This window comes from Ctenocephalides felis, unplaced genomic scaffold (genome assembly GCF_003426905.1).
Source record: "Ctenocephalides felis isolate EL2017-DRISC unplaced genomic scaffold, ASM342690v1 CF-g0.4_SCAFFOLD_01886, whole genome shotgun sequence".
NCBI lineage: Eukaryota > Metazoa > Arthropoda > Insecta > Siphonaptera > Pulicidae > Ctenocephalides > Ctenocephalides felis.
In genome coordinates, this window is record NW_020538040.1 from 73,099,312 (window position 1) to 73,119,802 (window position 20,491).

Sequence of the window (20,491 nt, forward strand, 5' to 3'; positions counted from 1 at the left end):
AATCGCCGAAATTTTTCTCTAATCTTTAACAGTATGAACAATTTTTGTTACAAAAATTTGATTTTTTTCAATATAGATTTTACGGTATTAACATTTGTGCAACATATTCGTATTTTTTTCAGTTATTGCATATAACTTTTCTTATCTAATTCAAGCTTTCTAATGTGGAAAACCTTGCCTATAAATTAGCACTAAATATTTATATTTATTTATACTTGCTATTAAAAATCTTATTTTTAAACTAGACATATAAAATATATTTTTAGAGGCGCACTCCTACTGATGAAAGACGTGATTCTACAGAATCCGAAAAGGAATTTAGACGAAAATATCAATCAGTTAAACACCGATTGGTGCACAGACGTTCATGCATGGAAATGTACAAGAAACCACGAGATGGACAATTCGGTAAGTTTCGTTTACCTATTCGACGTGATTTATGTATAAGATAAGTAATAGAAATGCTCCTATACGCTGCAGAAACTTTTTATGATATTAAATTTTATTAATTTTTTTACTTTTTTGCCCTACAATATTATTGCTAGTCTCTCAAATCCGCAAATTTGAAGAACTTTTAATTAATAAAAATGTTAAATACAATACAATAAATATTTCGCTTCTATTATCAAATTAATACTAGTTTAATAAATATTTTAGAGTAAATCCCGACCAATTCATCTGTTGTATTTGAAACAGCAAAATAGCGCTGAAAATATGCAAATATTCACAATATATTTATCTAATATATTGTTACAATTCAGCTTACATAAATTTTCAGTCTAAATGAATTTTACCCAAATATTATAAATCATGCGTATTGCTATAATACAATTCAATTATTTAGATGATATTATACGGGTTGTAGAGGAAAGATAATATTTGAATTAAAGCTCAAACGGAAAGTTTGCGATAATTAGAGTAATGTCGCATTATTTTATTTATGAACTTCTTCACATTTATGAAAACCTTATATTATATATAAATAAATACACACACATATATATATTATATATATATATATATATATATATATAAATTTTATGATATGAGTGGAACGAATATTAATTGTTTAATATGAACAAAACAGCACTCAGATTTATTTAACACAACTTTATTTTATGATTACAGACGTTTCGAGACTATGGTGTGTCTCATCTTCAGTGTAATTTCAAAAACAGTTACTTATATACTACACATTCTTTAATAACTTATTTAAATTTCATTTAATTTTTGATATACAAAAAACACCACCTATTCCTTGCAATGCTTGACACAGTACTAAAGAAACACATAACACTTACAGAAATATTCTAAACAAATTTGAAGTGTCTAGATGGAGACAGAATGGATATCATTATAATGTAAACAAAAGGAGTGCTATCGCATACAAAAAATCGATAAAAATGAAAAAAACAAATTAATTTATTGAAAAGAATAAGATAAATGAAAAAATTTTTATAAATTATTAATGATGTTTATATAAGTGTCATGTAAAATATTTGTGTCGGTTCTTAGATTTATGCTATTGTTAGTCCGAACTATTAACATTGATTCTGCCATGCTCCGTTTAAATAAGTCTTTCTCATGGAATAAAATTTGGGGATTGTCAAAATCAAACTTATGGTTGTTGATATTAGCATGATCCACAAGTGTACTTTTAAATTTTTTGTTATCTATTTTTTCACATTGCAATTCATGTTGCCTGAGTCTCTTTTCTAAGTTCTGGCAGGTCTGGCCAGTATAAGAGCAATTACAATCCAAACAATTTACTTTATAAACTATATCTTTCTTTTTTGTTAATGGAGTTTCATCTTTAATTTTGGAATATAAAAACTTTAATTGTTTTAATGAAGAAAAAGTAATACGAATATTGTGTTTTTTGAAAAGTCTTTTTGATAATTGGTTAAAATTATTGTCAAGATATGGAAAATTAATGAAAAAGTTTTTTCAGGAACACTTGTTTTGCCAGGCTCTTCCGGTTTCTTATCAAAAGGTTCAAGTAATTTTGCGACTCTATTTTTAATAATTGGACAAATTAACTTATATGGAAAATATTGCCAAGTAGGATCGTTTTAACTAATTTTATGTTTGTATCATGAAACAGAGGATCAGATAATAAAATAGCGTGATCTACAAGATTTAGAATGGTAGAAATTTTTATATTGAGAGGAACATGCGAATTAAAATTAATGTATCTCCCGGACCAACTATCTTTTCTGTACCAGTCTGTATAACATACACCGCCTCTATTAATGAGTTTTACGTCAAGAAAAAGTAACGTCGAATCATTTTCAAGTTCCTGAGTGAATTGTAAAAAAGAATTGTACTCATTGAATTTGTTGAAAACATTATCTATATCTTTTTTATTAAGTAATATTAATGTGTCATCGACATATCTGAAATAAACCAAGGTTTGGAAGGTAAAGAATTTAAGACATGATTTTCCAAATCTTGTAATACTAAATCCGCCAAAACAGGACTTAATGGGCTGCCCATTGGACAACCTCTCTTCATCGTATAATATTTTTTATTAAAAGTGAAATATGATGCTTTTAAAAGTAATTCTATTCCTGAAATAAAAATTTCCATCGGTAAACATGTGAATTCAACTATTTGTATCCATCTTTTCTTTATAGCTGTAATAATTAGATAATGCGGAAGATTATTAAATAAATTAATGACGTCCAGGCTCATAAAGGAACAATCAGGAGGAATTACTTTATGTTTTATATGTTCTATTAACTGGAAAGAGTTATTTAAACGGTATGGAGAATCTATGGTGACATTCTTTAAAATATCTGAAAAATATTTTGCTAAAAAGTAGTATGGCGAATCAATGTAGGAAACAATTGGTCTAAATGGGCAATTAGGTTTATGGATCTTTGGAAGGCAATAGAATTTTGGGGTTAAAGGATGTTGTACTTTTAACTTTAATGATGTGGTATTATTGATATGTCCCTTTTTCTCTAATAAATTTATAAATTTAAATACTTGTCTATGATGATAGTTGTTCGGATCCGATGCCAATTCTTCATATAGAGATTCATCACTGAGAATTTTCTTTGCTTCTTTATCATATTCCTCTTTTAACAAAACCACTGAAATGTTTCCTTTATCTGCCTTACACACTAATAATTGTTTGTTATCTTGAAGAAATTTTTTTGTAGCTATGATGTTCCGGTAGATGTAAGATGTATCATTCTTGCACTGTACTTTGTTTTTGTGAGTTTTTTGAAATGTTGTAAATTGTTTCATTAACATAAATCTTATCCGTTCGATTTTTTTTCCTTCTGGATCTTTGATTAATTTAAGGCCGGCTTCTAGGCTGCTAATAACTTTAATTGAATCATTGAATGTTAAAATTTTTTGTTGGTATTGAAAACTTTGGACCTAGAGCCAATATATATTTTATTAAAAAAAAAAAAAAAATTAAAAGTACACTTGTGGATCATGCTAATATCAACAACCATAAGTTTGATTTTGACAATCCCCAAATTTTATTCCATGAGAAAGACTTATTTAAACGGAGCATGGCAGAATCAATGTTAATAGTTCGGACTAACAATAGCATAAATCTAAGAACCGACACAAATATTTTACATGACACTTATATAAACATCATTAATAATTTATAAAATTTTTTTTCATTTATCTTATTCTTTTCAATAAATTAATTTGTTTTTTCATTTTTATCGATTTTTTGTATGCGATAGCACTCCTTTTGTTTACATTATAATGATATCCATTCTGTCTCCATCTAGACACTTCAAATTTGTTTAGAATATTTCTGTAAGTGTTATGTGTTTCTTTAGTACTGTGTCAAGCATTGCAAGGAATAGGTGGTGTTTTTTGTATATCAAAAATTAAATGAAATTTAAATAAGTTATTAAAGAATGTGTAGTATATAAGTAACTGTTTTTGAAATTACACTGAAGATGAGACACACCATAGTCTCGAAACGTCTGTAATCATAAAATAAAGTTGTGTTAAACAAATCTGAGTGCTGTTTTGTTCATATTAAACAATTAATATATATATATATATATATATATATGTATATATGTATGTGTTAAATTTGTATAGCTAACAAATTTAAGACGATGAAGCGTGAAAATATATTCTGACATTAAGCAAAGGTATTTATATCTAACAAAAAGGTATTCGAAACAAACGATAAAGACGACATTCTAATCCCGAGGCTTGAATTAGTTGCGTTATTTTTTTCTATTTTTGCCATTCATGAGCTATTGACTTATGTTTTGAAAAACTTTATAAGGACATACGGAGATACAATTTTTTAAGAAAACTTCATAAATAAATCGTTTGGTTCTTTTTGGCTTGCGACATCAGCACATAAATAAGCATGACCCCAAAGGAAGCAAATCATTCATCGTAACCAACATTCACCGGGCTCAGAACGGTAAAAGAGGTCTTTGCAATAAATGCAAATTTCTACTTTTTACCGGTGGATACTTTGGACTGGTTTTAGAAGTAGTTATTGTAAAAGTTAAAACCCAATCGCGTTTTACAGGTTCAAATGTTTTTAGCCTCGAATGAACTACCATGGAACTACCCTGTAGTTCTTACGAAATTTCATTTTGTCCGAAAGAAAACAAAAATCAATAAATAATGAAAATTCCATCAAACACTGATAATTGCAATAAAACTGATCGAAATCACTAGTACTGGCATGAGTTCATTGATTTTAATAGAAATAATTATAAGTTACAATAAACAAGTCCCAAGAACATGACAAAACCAACCTCAAAATAAACTTTTGAAGGCGAAATACATGTTTAAAGTGATTACTGCGATCAGGTCAATATGTGATTTTGTTCATATATACCATTCTGTCCGTATTTTATTTACTACTTTTTGCGTCCTTATTGCAAATTCCATATTGAAAAGTTAAACGAAAGAAATATATTACTGGTATAGTCATTAAATAAAATATATATTACTGTACAAGCGTTTAAACAATTACATGCTGTTGGTAAATTTAATTCTGTAGCAAGTGCGCCTGGGCTTAAGTTAAGTTCAAGTATCATCAACTTTCCGTAGGGTAAGTTATAGTAATCGCAAAACAAGTCGAAAACAATAATTTTATCTCCACGTTTTAAAGGTTTTTGAACATTTTGGCATACTTTAGAAAAAATGGGTGTATGTGTGTGTGTGTGTTCGGATACAAATTTTTCCCGACGATTTCGTGAACATAAATCAAACGACTTAAATATATCAAAAAACATTCGATTCGTATTGACGGGAAGACCTACTGATTAGTTTTTGGCAGAGGCAGGTCCAGCCGTTTTAAAGATGCGGGGAAAAAATTGCTAAAAATGGTAATTCAGTTTTAATATCACGAAGCGTCCGATTTGAATGATTCAAAAAACATTTTATTTGTATTGACGAAATGAAATACTGATAATTTTTTGGGAAGGTAGGTTTAGCAGTTTTGGAGATCGAATTAAAAAAGTAAAAAAAACGCTATTTGGGATATAGCTTTAATAATAAAAGCAAATTTTGTTTACATTTATATGGGTTCCGTACCAATGTTTATCAGATAGATTGCAATGCGGCGCTTATGCTCATCGACATGTAGTTACTACGGAGCTAATGCAGCGCGATTGCTTTGAAAAAATGTTCAAAATTTCCAAAATATTTTATAATATAATCTTTTCAAATGTTTCAAAATTCTCAAAAATCAAATTTGTTCAAAGTTTTGAAAACATTGTTCGTTATCAAAAAAGATTTTGAACATTTGAATTTTTAACTTCCCGTAAGGCAAGTTGTAGTAATCGCAAAAAAATCGAAAATGAAAATTTTTATATATCTTCACGTTTCAAAGGTTTCTGAACATTTTGGCATACCTTAGAAAAAATGGATGTATGTGTGTGTGTGTGTGTGTATGTATGTATGTATGTACGTGTGTGTTTGTATGTGCGGATACAAATTTTCGTCGACGATTTCGGGAACACGGATCAACCGATTTCAATAATTCAAAAAAAAAAATCGATTTGTATTGATAAGGAGGCGTGCTGATTAGTTTTTGGCGAAGGCAGGTCTAGCCGTTACGAAGATACGGGGCAAAAAGTGCCAAAAACGGTATCTCCGTTTTTATGAGAACGGAGCGTCCGATTTGAATAAATCAAAAAACATTTTATTTCTATTAACAAGATGAAGAATCGATACAATTTTCATGAAGGTAGGTCAAGCGGTTTCGGAGATATAGAGGAAAAGTAAAAAAATGAGCCATTTGGCGGTCAAAAATGATCATTAGACATATGCACATCAAATTATCAGATATTTTATAGAGATTTTAACAATAAGTATACATTTTGTTAACATTCCTATGGGTTCCGTACCAATGCTTATGCGTTAGACAGCGACGTTTATATTTTGTCCTTATGCAGTTAAAGCAGTACGATTGCTTTGAAAAAAAGTTCAGATCTTCCACAATACGTCAAAATAAAGAAAAAAAATTTTTTAAATTTTTTTTTTTTTCAAAAAAAACTAATTTTTTGTCCAATTTATAGTTTCTCAAGAATCTTATTTTTCAAAGTAAATTTTTTCAAAAATGTTAATCGTTTTGAAAAATAATAATTTTTGGTACGGGAAGTTCTAGCAATTTGCCTTAAGGCATGATGCCCTAATTGCCTTAAGACAGAATTCCACTTACAGCTAGTTAGTACGGGAAGTTACAACAATTTGCCGTAAGGCACGTTGCCATGCTTCACTGGTTTCCTATGTGATGCATGGCACGTTCCTATGTGATGCATGGTGTTCGTTTCGACGTAACGATTCGCGACGACTGATTCGCGGCATGTAACGTAATCATTGTGAGCTCGTTTCGGCGCCAGGAATTCAGGCGTTGAGGCCAAAACGGTGATAAACGCGAGCGGCACAGTCGCTAAGGTTTCCAAATTAAATCCATGCAGTGAAAGTGCCCGCATGCGAAACGCACATGTGCTACGACGTCATTATTTCATACAGAGTGCAGATCTATAACTTTTTCACAGATCTTGAATTGACCAATAATATGTTTCAGTGATCGAAATTTTAGTGATATTGAAGGTTTTCGAGTACTGCGTACAAATAACAAATGGTTGAAACTTTTCTATTATAGAGTATATGAAATAGTTTCTGTGTACGGAGAAGTTAATTTAAAAGTGCATTTGGATCGGTGACTATTAAACTTTTCTAATTCTTTGTAATTAGAAATTAATTGATGTGATAGTTTTTATTTTTAGCGCGATTTAATCGTTTAATAAAATGCTTGGTATGTATTTATTTAGACTGAATTACTCAATTCTACTATTTTTATTTTGTAATAAAATAAAATGTATGTATCTGCTAGAAACCCATTTGCAGTACACGATGATTTATTATTGTCAATTTCCATATAATTAATCATTATTAATATTAAAGAAATCATTTAACGTGCGACACATTATTCACAATCCAAAATGTTTAATGTATATAACAAAGAAAATAAAGTTCAATTGACATTGAAGTAATAATCCTAATCTAGATTTAATTTTAACTAGCTGTAAGTGAATTCTGTCTTAAGGCAATTAGGGCATCGTGCCTTAAGGCAAATTGCTGGAACTTCCCGTACCAAATATTATTATTTTTAAAAACGATTAACATTTTTGAAAAAAATTTACTTCGAAAAAATAAGATTTTTGAGAAACTATAAAATGGACAAAAAATTACTTTTTTTTGAAAAAAAAAATTTTTTTTAAATTTTTTTAAAAAAAATTTTTTTTAATTTTTTTTTTTTTGAAAAAAAATGTTTTCTTTATTTTGACATATTTTGGAAGATCTGAACTTGTTTTTCAAAGCAATCGCACTGCTTTAATTGCATAGAGACAAAATATAAAGCGTTTAAGCGCGGCGTCGCTGTCTAACGGGTAAACATTGATACGGAACCCATAGGAAAATAAACAAAATTTATACTTATTGTTAAAATCTCTATAAATATCTGAAAATTTGATGTGCATATGTCTAATGATCATTTTTGACCGCCAAATAGCATTTTTTTTTTACTTTTCTGTTAGATCTCCGAAACCGCTAGACCTGCCTTCATGAAAATTTGATCAATTCTTTATCTTGTCAATACAAGTAAAATGTTTTTTGAATTATTAAAATCGGACGCTCCGTTCTCTTAAAAACTGAGTTACCGTTTCCGGCACTTTTTGCCCCGTATCTCCGAAACGGCTAGACCTGCCTTCGCCAAAAACTAATCAGCACGTCTCCTTATCAATACAAATCGAATGTTTTTTGAATTATTCAAATCGGTTGATCCGTGTTCCCGAAATCGTCGACGAAAATTTGTATCCGCACATACATACACACACGCACACACACACACACACACACACACACAACACACACACACACACACACACACACACATACATCCATTTTTTCTAAGGTATGCCAAAATGTTCAGAAACCTCTAAAACGTAAAGATATATAAAAATTTTCATTTTCGATTTTTTTGCGATTACTATAACTTACCCTACGGGAAGTTAATAATAATTCAATGACTTTTAATAAATGAATTAAGAATATTTTTCAATTAAATGTAAATGAATTAGTTTTTAACTTCCCGTAGGGTAAGTTATAGTAATCGCAAAAAAATCGAAAATGAAAATTTTTATATATCTTTACGTTTCAGAGGTTTCTGATCATTTTGGCATACCTTAGAAAAAATGGATGTATGTGTGTGTGTGTGTGTATGTATGTATGTATGTATGTATGTATGTATGTATGTATGTATGTATGTACGTGTGTGTATGTATGTGCGGATACAAATTTTCGTCGACGATTTCGGGAACACGGATCAACCGATTTGAATAATTCAAAAAACATTCGATTCGTATTGATAAGGAGACGTGCTGATTAGTTTTTGGCAAAGGCAGGTCTAGCCGTTCCAAAGATACGGGGCAAAAAGTGCCGAAAACGGTAACTCAGTTTTTAAGAGAACGGAGCGTCCGATTTGAATAATTCAAAAAACATTTTACTTGTATTGACAAGATAAAGAATTGATCAAATTTTCATGAAGGCAGGTCTAACGGTTTCGGAGATCAAATGAAAAAAGTAGAAAAAAATGCCATTTGGCGGTCAAAAATGATCATTAGACATATGCACATCAAATTATCAGATATTTTATAGAGATTTTAACAATAAGTATGAATTTGGTTTACAGTGCTATGGGTTCCGTACCAATGTTTACGCGTTAGGCAGCAACGCGGCGCTTACGCGCTTTGATATTTCGTCTTTATGCAGTTAAAGCAGTACGATTGCTTTGAAAAAAAGTTTAGATCTTCCAAAATATGTCACAATAAAGAAAATATTTTTTTTCCAAAAAAAAAAAAATAAAAAAAAATTTTTCTTAAAAAAAAAAATTTTCTTTAAAAAAAAATTTTTTTTTTTAAAAAAAAGTAATTTTTTGTCCAATTCATAGTTTCTCAAAAATCTTATTTTTTCGAAGTAAAATTTTTTCAAAATTGTTAATCGTTTTTTAAAAAAAAAATTTTTCGGTACGGGAAGTTCCAGCAATTTGCCTTAAGGCACGATGCCTTAATTGCCTTAAGACAGAATTCCACTTACAGCTAGTTAATTATTTCAAATAGTTTTTACGCGGACTAATCTGAAACAACGTGTCTGTTTTACTTATATATATATATATATATATATATATATATAGTCTTAAACAAATGCACATTCTGTCATCCAAAAATAGCAAGTATCGAAAATGTAAAAGCGTCTGCTCCTTTATGAATAAGTATGTGACATTGACCTGATATTAGTCAGAATACGTTTAGTGTGGATTTTAGTAAATCCTGATGTTTAGAATACCAGACCAACGGGTTGTGTAAGGCGCTATGCTAAATAATATAATTTCACATGAGCCTATTTTTTCGTGTTTTCCTAAATTTTATGATTTTTTTTTATTACACTTATTGCATTTATTTTGATTAAATATTCATGTAATTGTCATTCAAGTATTATGTATTCATTTCTGCAATAAAACTTTTAGAATATTTTATGCACTAGATAAAATTTTCTTGTGCTCTTGTGTATAATGAATTGAATATACATATATATATTTAAATGTTGTCAAGTTATATCGTTTGACTTATTTGATATTACAATTTAATCATTTTATTATGTGCAGTTTTATTTATTTTATGATTTTACAGTTAAAGTTTATACACTTTTGTAAATTTCACAAAAAATTACTTTTTCAAAGAAAAATATCGCATTAAGTTAATGATAAATTCAATTACTCTTTTATGTCGCAATTATTTATTTGCCATCTATTAGTTGCTCTTTTATTTGATTTTCACGCAAACACCTTCAATTTCCGTTTGAAATAATAATTAGAATTATAGAAAGTTATAACTTTTAATTAACTAACAATTATGTTATAACTATGAAATTGAATATTGCAAATTGAAATTCTTTATGAATCTATATATTTTTAATTAAATAAAATCGTATATTTTATCCACAGATAATATTTTCAATAGCTAAACTGATGCGTAGTGCACACTATATCTAATAATTTCTGTATTCCATATTCTAATAATATTGTTATTGAAAATTGCAAATTGAAATTCTTTATGAATATATATATTTTTAATTAAATGAAATCGTATATTTTATCCACAGATAATATTTTCAATAGCTAAACTGATACGTAGTGCACATTATATCTAATAATTTCTGTTCATAAAGAAATTTTTTTATTGATTTATTTATTTAGGCGAGCGGAATCAATATGGATAATTTCAAATTTGTGTATGGTTTATTCAAAATAAATCACCACGGTCTAAATAGAAATTAGTTTTAATGTAAATATAAGATCTAAAATATTTCAAATTGGCTGGATACCACATATTTAAAAAATAATTTTTGAGTAATGACATATAAAAATATTTTACGAATACGCGTACTAGTAAGCATATCGCCACAACAAAGTAAAATTAAATAATATATTAATTATAAAGTGTAAACTAACCAAATATTATACGAACGAACTATGTTCTTAACTGGAAAATTGGCAAATGGATTGCAGATATGTACATATAAACATATATGCATTAATTGATATAAAATTAGCTCGTTATATTTCAAAATAGCTGACACGTCTCATTACGTTGATCATTAATTTTTTTGTTATTTCGCTGGTTCAGCGAGTTACGGCCTTCCGGCTGATGCAGCAGATCCTCCAGACACGCTTAGGCACTACCTGGAGGAATTACTGCGTGCTATGCTCCGAGTGTGGGTGCGACAAGGCCAGGCAGCTGCCTTACTTACAGATCGCAAAAGCGGTACATCGATTTTTGTGACATGTTTGAGATTTAAAATTATACTAATTTCACATTTTCTTTCGATTTCCGCTTGCCACTAAACACGTTGCCAAACCAAGAATTAACTATCCTGCTAAACGCATTCTTTTTTAACAATCAATAAACATATGCAACGAAACAGCTTTTGCGAAATTGGTATATGTACAAAAATGTTCCGAAGGATTACATGATATTAGTAAAACCTCAAATATCAGTGTGTTTTGAACTGCCTGATCATTATTAATATATATAAATCTCATTGTAATGCGTTACAATAACTGTGTATAACTAATTAAAAAATGGCAATTACTAATTTCCTGAGAGAAAAATTTGTTTTCCTCATCCGACAGTTAACTTTATGAACTTCCATACAACTTATCTTAAGGCAAAATGCTACTTATGCCTAGTTTGAAGATTAAATGACAAAAAATCACGAAGTGTCACGTGGGGGAGGGAGGGGTATAGTAAGATATCACGTGTATTTATTTTTTAACTGTTTTTTTTTTTAAATCAAACATTTTCAAAAAAAAATTACTTCATTCAAAAATTTTATAGTTTTTTAACATAACTAAAAAAACACGTGATGTTTGGTGGGGGAGGGGGGGGGTAATTTTGAATATCGCCATGTATCACCAAGGGGGAGGGGTGGTCCAGAAATCCTTAAAAACTCGCTCACGTGATTAATGGACGCCTCCTTGGTAATTAAATTAACATAAATTGATTGTGATCATCATTATTTTGACGTATCCTAACAGATAATTACTGCTGTAAAACAGCTATGATGCAACTTAAAAAAATCATTAAATTTCAGAAATTTTGCATTACGTAGGTCGTAATATGTATGGCAACGCAATTACGCATTGATATAACATTGCTTGTGTTATTTAAAAAAAAAACAGTCGAGTTATACTATGCAAAATATTTAAATATTAAACTTTAATTATAGTAAATTTGACTTAAATAGTGTGATCGCCAGAAATTGTAAAATACTGAAATAGACTAAAAAATTCTTCTGAAATTTCCTGAAGTATAATTATCATTTTACAGTAATTTTTGTAAGGTAGACAATAGTCACTTTGCAATTTTCGGGAAACAATTTAGAAATTGGTCCTATTGTAATTACATATCACTTACAGAAACAGATAAAACGGTAATTGTCCGACGTGAAGGCGGTGAATTTGGCTTCAGAATACATGGTTCGAAGCCTGTGGTGGTCTCAGCTATTGAGCCTGATACGCCTGCTGAATCCTGCGGCCTTGAGGTCGGTGATATTGTCCTCAGCGTCAATGGCGTCCCAGTGCTGGATAAAACGCATTCCGAGGTTGTGCGTTTGGCGCACGCAGGCAGCGATGTCCTCGAACTAGAGGTTAGTTAATCGAAGCACTTAACAATATATTATATATTCCCGAAGGAGTAGGTCAACGTGTTACGTAGAGCAGAAAAAATATGTGTAACAATTATTAATCGTCCCAGTTCAAAATAGGCTAGCAGTCGAATGTGTAACAATACGTAATGCGTATTTTTAAGTGATCTTGATATTTATACTTTGTAGATGTTTATTTTTCACGGACTTTTAAAACTGTAGATAACTTAAACGATTGCGCAAATGATTAAAAATAACACACGAATAAATATTTTGCAAGATTATGAGATATTTATGCATTTATTTTATATAATTTTTTTATGTTGGAAATAAAGTTATTTAATCATTAAGCAATTTTTACAGTAACATTTTTTGGGCTGTAGTTAATGTGAATGTTAAATGGCATTGAACCACAATAGGAATTGAGCAATCGTATGTTTAATAATAACAAATTATTTTAAGTACATATCTTTCTATAAATGAATTTTATTACAATTTGGATTGTTGTCCATTAATATTTTTTAATAATAAATTTGTATTTTGTGTTTATCAACATCTTATATTTATTGATATTTCTAGTTGTTTCGTTTTCTTTATAAAATGATATCGCGTATTCTATGCAATATTCTGTTCATATTTTATTTGCTTGATTACTAGAATATTGGTTTTAACAATTTACTGTAAAATTTTTATTTCTTGTGTAAATTTTACTTGATGAGTGAGAGTTTCCTTTTTATGAAAGCATATTACTGCGGCATGGAATGTTCATATTCTGTATAATTAGTATAGTTAACCACTTAGATGCTCTTTGGTTTTTACATATATAGTTATAATATATTATTTGTTGAAATGAATATAATAAATAAATGAATATATAAATGAGTATATGAAATAAAAATGTGTGGGCGGAAAGCTCTAAATTATTACACTAACTTGTTCAGATTTACGTAGAAACAATTATTACCTATTGTAATAACCACATTACTATTGTAATACCTAAATAATATCACATGATTCTGAAACCTGAATAAGCTTATTAAAGAAAAAGATTAGCTATCACTTTATTCGCTTTCTCCGCAATAAAATGCGAGTATATCTTCTTTATGTGGCTTATAATTAAATTGTGCAAAGTGCAAAGTTTATTTTTTCATAATAACAATCTAACTAACAAATATAAGTGCCGGAGCAAATACGTATGAGCATCTTAAAACAATTAAATGTAAATGTATATAGGTATATATCACTCTACCATTACAGATGTATTTGTATTATTAGTTTTAGTTTATTCACGAATTGATAGAGTGTATCCTATTTTAATGTATTCCGATCTTAAATTTATTTAGAAAAAATGTATTAAAGCAAAACGTATTACTCTTGGACACGATAGGTAGCACGAACTATAACCGCTTTATCTGCCGGTCTGAGCGATGCTGGAAGCGCGCCTGCACTTTACTCTGGATATCTTTGGCGTCAGGTTGGTCAGCCAAGTGAAAATTCTTCTACGCCTGCAAAATGGGTTAGGCGTTGGTTTTGCCTGAAGCCCGATCACTGCCTTTATTATTATAAAACTGATCAGGTAAAATATTTAATTATATAAAGAAATGTGATTATCAGTATGAATAAATATAAACTATTTTATATAGAATCAATATTAAACGTTGTGCGCATGAAGTTATATAATAAGTAGATCATCAAATAGAATAAACTATTGATGAATTATATTGTTCCTTAAAGAAAGTTGCTGAAACTTGCATTCATTAAACGAATATATGTACCTACTGAGTATGAACTATAACAAAGAGAAAAGGGGTAAAAATGTCGTTATTTAACTATGAACCTGCCTAATTCAACTATTTATCATGCAAATAAACGACATTGTACGAGTCGTTGTGTGTTGTGCTTCGTCAAAAACTTTTAAAAATTCATTTACAAGATTATAAAAATTTTAAAATTGCTAAAAATTTTAATATATATATATATATATATATTAAATAATAATTTTACAAACGTTTCGAGACTAGGTTTGTCTCATCATCAGTGTATTGAAATTTAAAATCTAAAATATGGAAATCTAAATTAGCATTATGTGTTATCCGTTACAAGTCGTTCAATAAACTGCCTGCTACATCAACGATCGTCGGAGTCCGAATTCTCTATATTTATGTACATATATTTTTAATTATATTAATTTAAAACAATTTTTATGAACGAACCGTCTCCTTTCATATATTTTTTCCTAGCTATTTTTCAACTGTGCCCTATTCCTTCCTTTCCTATTTGATATTGCGTGACTGACCACATGACCTCGAATAGATAATTCGGACTCCGACGATCGTTGGTGAAGTAGTAGTCTATTTTAATAGACTGATGATGAGATAATTCTAGTCTCGAAACGTTTGTAAAATTATTATTTAAAGAATTAGTGCAAAAAAGAGTGTTGTTTGTTCATATTTCCAAATTAATATCCATATATCCACTCAGAATATATTTGTTTAATATATTAATGGTTTTCTATTCGATGGTAGGTTCATGGTGTAAGACCATTTTTTCCTTCACTATTTTATTAGCATTTTACACTTTTACGCATTTTTCTTTCTAAACTTCTGCTTTCTGATCTTGTATTTTCTCTTCCCGCGTAAGTGATCAATCATTTGCATTCTTCTTCCCACCAGTCTTTTCCTTCCTATTATTTCACCTTCGACCACAACGTATGAAAGACACTATTTGCAGAATGGGTTCGATCTAGTGTACTTTCCTTTTAATAATTATACTCTGTGCTCAGAACATTTTTTTCTTTGCCCACTCTTCTCAGCACTTTTTCAGTTGTTATCTGTCCACTTTATCTTCTTCATTCGCTTCCAAAAATCGGACAGCTTCAATTAATAATCTTTCTTTGTTGTGATTACAAACAATTTACTGGCTTAATTAATGGCCACCCTTGAGATTACCGACACTTTTTTTTATTAAAAATTGTATCAATAGACAGCAAAAGTTATATCTAATATAATATTAAATACGTAAAACTTGATTTTATTTATACTGCTTTTTTGTCTTGTTAGCAAGGAGTTTGCAATCATTAACTTTTTTCTGAAAGTAGCATCGCAAAAAATCGCCAAAAATGTTATTAACTTTATAGACATGATTCTGATATTTTTTGTCAGTTTTTAAAATTTGCTCAGTATCAAATAATAATGTACGCGGCACGGGTTATATTAGTGGTGTCAACATAAATAATCGCACTGGCAACTTTAGATTTGTTTTATAATTTGGTAGGATACGCAGCCAGTTGGCGCATTACTTCTGGCGCGCCATAAAGTTGAGTCCGGACCAAGTGACGTAACTCAAGCCTATGCTTTCCGCATATCTTCAGAAGAAGCACCTCCACTGCAACTCGCTGCGGATTCAGAAGAAGCTGCCGCAAGGTCCGATACTATGATTTTTGCGATAAAATTTGTGTATATTGTTTAATATTATTGATTTGATTTTCCAAATATATTGTAACATTGCAAGAAAAATTTAAAAAATAATAAATCCGATTCATAATTTAATCACTGAATAAAATCAAACTTTTATATATGGCAAGATGGATCGCTGTAATATCGCATGCAGCTGAGCAAACAGATCCGTGGTTGGAGACGTCACGCAGAAGTTTGCGGGCTCCAGCAGCTTGTATTTCTCGTCCTGATTGTTTCGGATATCTAATGAAATTAGGAGGAAAGTGGAGGTCGTGGAGCAAGCGATACTGCGTTCTCAAAGATGCATGTCTTTATTTCTATCAAGATGGCAGCAGTAAAACGGCATTTGGTAATTGGATCTAAAGTATTTAGCTCTATTAATAAATGTAAGAGTAATGACAATAGTAGCTTTGAATACAATTTTGGGATTTCTATGCATTTTATATACTATAAACAACACAAACAAACGAACGATTTGAAATATTATTTTCAAATCTTCGTGTATAAATGCGATTGTAGTTTGCTTTGTCATCAATACTACATTTACACAATATTATATTTATGAAATAGTGTGTATGTAATGTAACTTTTAATACTTTACTATATATATATATATATATATATATATATATATATATATATATATATATATTCAATTATTTGTAGGAATGGCATGTCTTCAGGGATATAAAGTACAACCGTCAACAGTTGGGGGTAAAAAACATGCATTTGAATTAGCACCGCCTGAATCTAGACAAAGGCATTATTATTTTCATACAGAATCAGAAATGGATAGAAAACGGTACTGAGTGAAAAGTGATTAAATATTTTAGATAATAGTAAAATTATGTTTAAAATATTCAAAATTTTATAGCTGGGTGGCTGCTTTAGAGTATTCCATAGATCGTTGGATGAAAGCTGGATGAATATAAAAGTAAATTACATTCCCGGTAAGGTTTGGTTTTCGATCAACTTGGAAGATAAATATTTCTAACAGCACATTAAGGATATTGAATAAATACGAACACTTATGAAACAAAATATTGATAACTTATTTATAATAAAAAGTTATAATGTAAATAGCTTAAAGACTTTTATTGATTTAATCAAAAATACGATTCTGTATTTCTGATATCTATTTATTAAGATGGAAAATAGCGCACATATCTTTCGTGATTGATTGTTGTTGAGCTGTATTAGATGCATCGATTGAAATATTCCATTCAGCATTGCAATATATAACTTATTTGTTGAATTTCAGTAATTATACTGTGGCAACCAGACAACATATATCACAGCATATGACACATAACAAACAAACAACTATCGAAATATGTTCAGAAAATTTCCTAGTTATTGCCTAAATAGAGAAATACGTTTATTTCTATATTTAGACAGAAAGCAAAGACATACAATGTCTTATTTTCAATTTTAAGAGGATTTAACGAAATAACAACTACTTTATTTAACTAAGACCAAATACAAATTTTATGGACACAAAGTCTTTACTAAAATATACATTGGAAGAGTTGGAACAACAATAATCTAATTTATCACTTGTAAAAGTTTTTTTTTAACTAAATATACTTTTTTAATTACTAATATATTATTATTTACACTTTGACAGTGTAAAGTTGAATTGAGTTGTTAGTTGTTTCTGTTTACCCCACGTGTAAGCTTTTATAGTGCTTTATAAAGAACAAAACTGTTGAATCTAATTTAAAAATAACAACGTATATTTACTTATAAATTATATTTGAGTATTGTAAATTAAATTGGGCCAGTCCTTTATGAACCTATTTTTTATGTAACATTGAGTCAAAAACATTCACTGGCAAAAACCCAGATATAAAATGATGTAATTACTATGATTTTTACGAAACAGAGGTTTGCGGTGAAGTGGTTAAATTTAGTGTTATAAGTATTTTTTTAAATACACATGAAAAATTAAATTGAAATTGGTCCAAACAATTGGTCTTCGGTATGGTTAGCCCTTACCACTTGATTTCACATTATACATATAATAGATAAAATGGTATGGTAAATATAAATGCTCCGAGATAGTTTTTAAGTTCTATTTAAAAATTGCATATTTATGATAAATGTTTAGTTTTTTGTATCACTAATTTTACTTTGTCTATTTTGTTTCCATTTCATATATTCAATATATTCAGAATTATCGGAAAATTAACTCAAGTGGTAAAATTATGTGCTAAAGCATAGATAAGACTATGTGCTAAAAACACGTGACAGATGCATGATGCATAGATAAGTAAACATATGTGATGATGATGATGATGCATGCATAGATCGATAAACACATGGATAAATAAACATAAACGTGCCTTATTAGAACTAAGACTACAATTAAGGTAACTGCAGTAACGACCAACAACATAATAAATATAAATAAATAAATTTATCTATGCTTAGACTAATAGATCGAAAAAAAGTATAATCCATAATCTATGCTTAGACTAGACGTAAATAGTTATAGTTTACCAACATTAAATATGATTAACAACTGTCAAATGATGACAGTTAACGCCACTGTTTTAAACATTGGTAGCCATGTATGACGGTTAATTTTACCGCCATTCATGCATATAAGCTCAAGAAATTTGGTGCACGTTCGTTAGTCGTTCTCTGAATTCCATTGCATTCAGTTTTAAGTCAGCAAGCATTCTACTTCTCGTCAGCCGTCAAAATGGTAAGTATTTTGATTGTAGGTACATTTTTCATAGTTATTGCATGATTATTTTTTTTTTATTGTTATTATTACTATTTTGCAGAGGGAATGCATTTCAATACATGTTGGACAAGCAGGTGTGCAGATGGGAAATTCTTGTTGGGAGTTGTACTGTTTGGAACATGATATTCAGCCCGATGGGCAAATGCCCGCGGATAAAACTGGGGTCGAAAATTCATTTGGCACATTTTTCAGCGAAACTGGTTCTGGGAAATACGTTCCGCGAGCTATTTTTGTGGATTTGGAGCCATCAGTTATAGGTGAATGATATTTGTTATGATGTAATTTAAGTTATAGTATTTCTGTTATAAACTCAAAATGTTTGCAGATGAAGTTCGTACAGGAACTTACAAGCAGCTGTATCACCCAGAACAGCTTCTCACTGGCAAAGAAGATGCAGCTAATAACTATGCTCGAGGTCATTATACTGTTGGGAAAGAAATGGCAGACGCAGTATTAGATAGGATAAGAAAATTAGCAGATCAATGTAGTGGTTTACAAGGTTTTCTTATATTCCATTCATTTGGTGGAGGTACGGGATCTGGATTTACTTCATTGCTCATGGAACGTTTGTCTGTTGATTACGGGAAGAAATCAAAATTACAGTTTGCTATATATCCTGCTCCTCAAGTATCGACATCAGTTGTTGAGCCATATAATTCAATATTAACAACACATACAACTTTGGATCATTCGGATTGTGCCTTCATGGTCGACAACGAAGCCATTTATGACATTTGTAAGCGCAACCTAGGCATACCAAGACCTAATTATTCAAACTTAAATCGCATGGTTAGCCAAGTAGTGTCATCAATAACAACCTCTTTGAGATTTTCTGGAGCTATAAATGTGGATTTGAATGAATTCCAAACCAATCTTGTGCCCTATCCAAGGATACATTTTCCATTAGTAACATATGCGCCTATTCTTTCTGCAGAAAGAGCATATCATGAACAAATATCAGTAGCAGAAATTACTAGTGCTTGCTTTGAACCAGCTAATCAAATGGTGAAATGTGACCCTCGTCATGGAAAGTACATGGCTTGCTGCATGTTATATCGAGGAGATATTGTACCAAAGGATGTTAATACAGCAATTGCTACTATCAAGAGTAAAAAAAATATTAATTTTGTGGATTGGTGTCCGACAGGCTTCAAAGTTGGAATCAACTGCCAACCTCCCACTTTAGTGCCAGGTGCAAATTTGGCAAAAGTACAACGAGCAGTTTGCATGTTATCTAACACAACAGCAATTGCAGAAGCTTGGTCAAGGCTCAATCATAAATTTGATTTGATGTATGCTAAACGAGCATTTGTACATTGGTATGTTGGAGAAGGTATGGAAGAAGGAGAGTTTTCTGAAGCACGTGAAGATTTAGCTGCACTTGAAAAGGATTACGAAGAGGTGGCTGCAGACTCTGCCGAATGTGAACAGTCAGCAGATGAAGAATACTAACGCAATTGCCTTATTATGTTTGATTTTCCTGTGATATTTACCTTACCTTTTATATTTATGTAATTTTTGAATTTACGTGTCATGCTATTTAATAAATTGATTTTTATAC

General features: G+C 30.0%; 3 protein-coding genes across 3 annotated transcripts in view; all 3 read left to right on the forward strand.

Moving 5' to 3' along the window:
* Positions 1-787, forward strand: part of LOC113375312 (serine/arginine repetitive matrix protein 1-like) — a 3,131-nt gene extending 2,344 nt beyond the window's left edge. The window contains exons 5-6 of the mRNA XM_026615249.1: positions 267-408; positions 762-787. Of these exons, the coding sequence (XP_026471034.1) occupies positions 267-408; positions 762-787 (168 nt within the window). The remainder of the gene's footprint in view (positions 1-266; positions 409-761) is intronic.
* A 10,263-nt stretch (positions 788-11,050) lies between these two features.
* LOC113375313 lies at positions 11,051-17,178 on the forward strand. Its single transcript, XM_026615250.1, has 8 exons — positions 11,051-11,090; positions 11,205-11,342; positions 12,497-12,726; positions 14,111-14,299; positions 15,997-16,145; positions 16,307-16,527; positions 16,845-16,980; positions 17,053-17,178. The coding sequence occupies exons 1-8, from the start codon at positions 11,051-11,053 to the stop codon at positions 17,102-17,104; spliced, it is 1,155 nt and encodes a 384-aa protein (XP_026471035.1). The 3' UTR covers positions 17,105-17,178.
* A 1,581-nt stretch (positions 17,179-18,759) lies between these two features.
* LOC113378051 (tubulin alpha-1 chain-like) lies at positions 18,760-20,491 on the forward strand. Its single transcript, XM_026618563.1, has 3 exons — positions 18,760-18,888; positions 18,971-19,187; positions 19,256-20,491. The coding sequence occupies exons 1-3, from the start codon at positions 18,886-18,888 to the stop codon at positions 20,380-20,382; spliced, it is 1,347 nt and encodes a 448-aa protein (XP_026474348.1). The 5' UTR covers positions 18,760-18,885; the 3' UTR covers positions 20,383-20,491.

Bases quoted from the DNA above. Each gene is read 5' to 3' on its own strand.
- LOC113375313 (XM_026615250.1), top strand. From the start codon at position 11,051: ATGTTCTTAACTGGAAAATTGGCAAATGGATTGCAGATAT. The intron at 11,343-12,496 runs GTACATCGATTT...TATCACTTACAG, and splicing joins ACTTACAGATCGCAAAAGCG to AAACAGATAAAACGGTAATT. The intron at 16,528-16,844 runs GTAATTGGATCT...AATTATTTGTAG, and splicing joins CAGCAGTAAAACGGCATTTG to GAATGGCATGTCTTCAGGGA.
- LOC113378051 (XM_026618563.1), top strand. The intron at 19,188-19,255 runs GTGAATGATATT...AAATGTTTGCAG, and splicing joins TTTGGAGCCATCAGTTATAG to ATGAAGTTCGTACAGGAACT.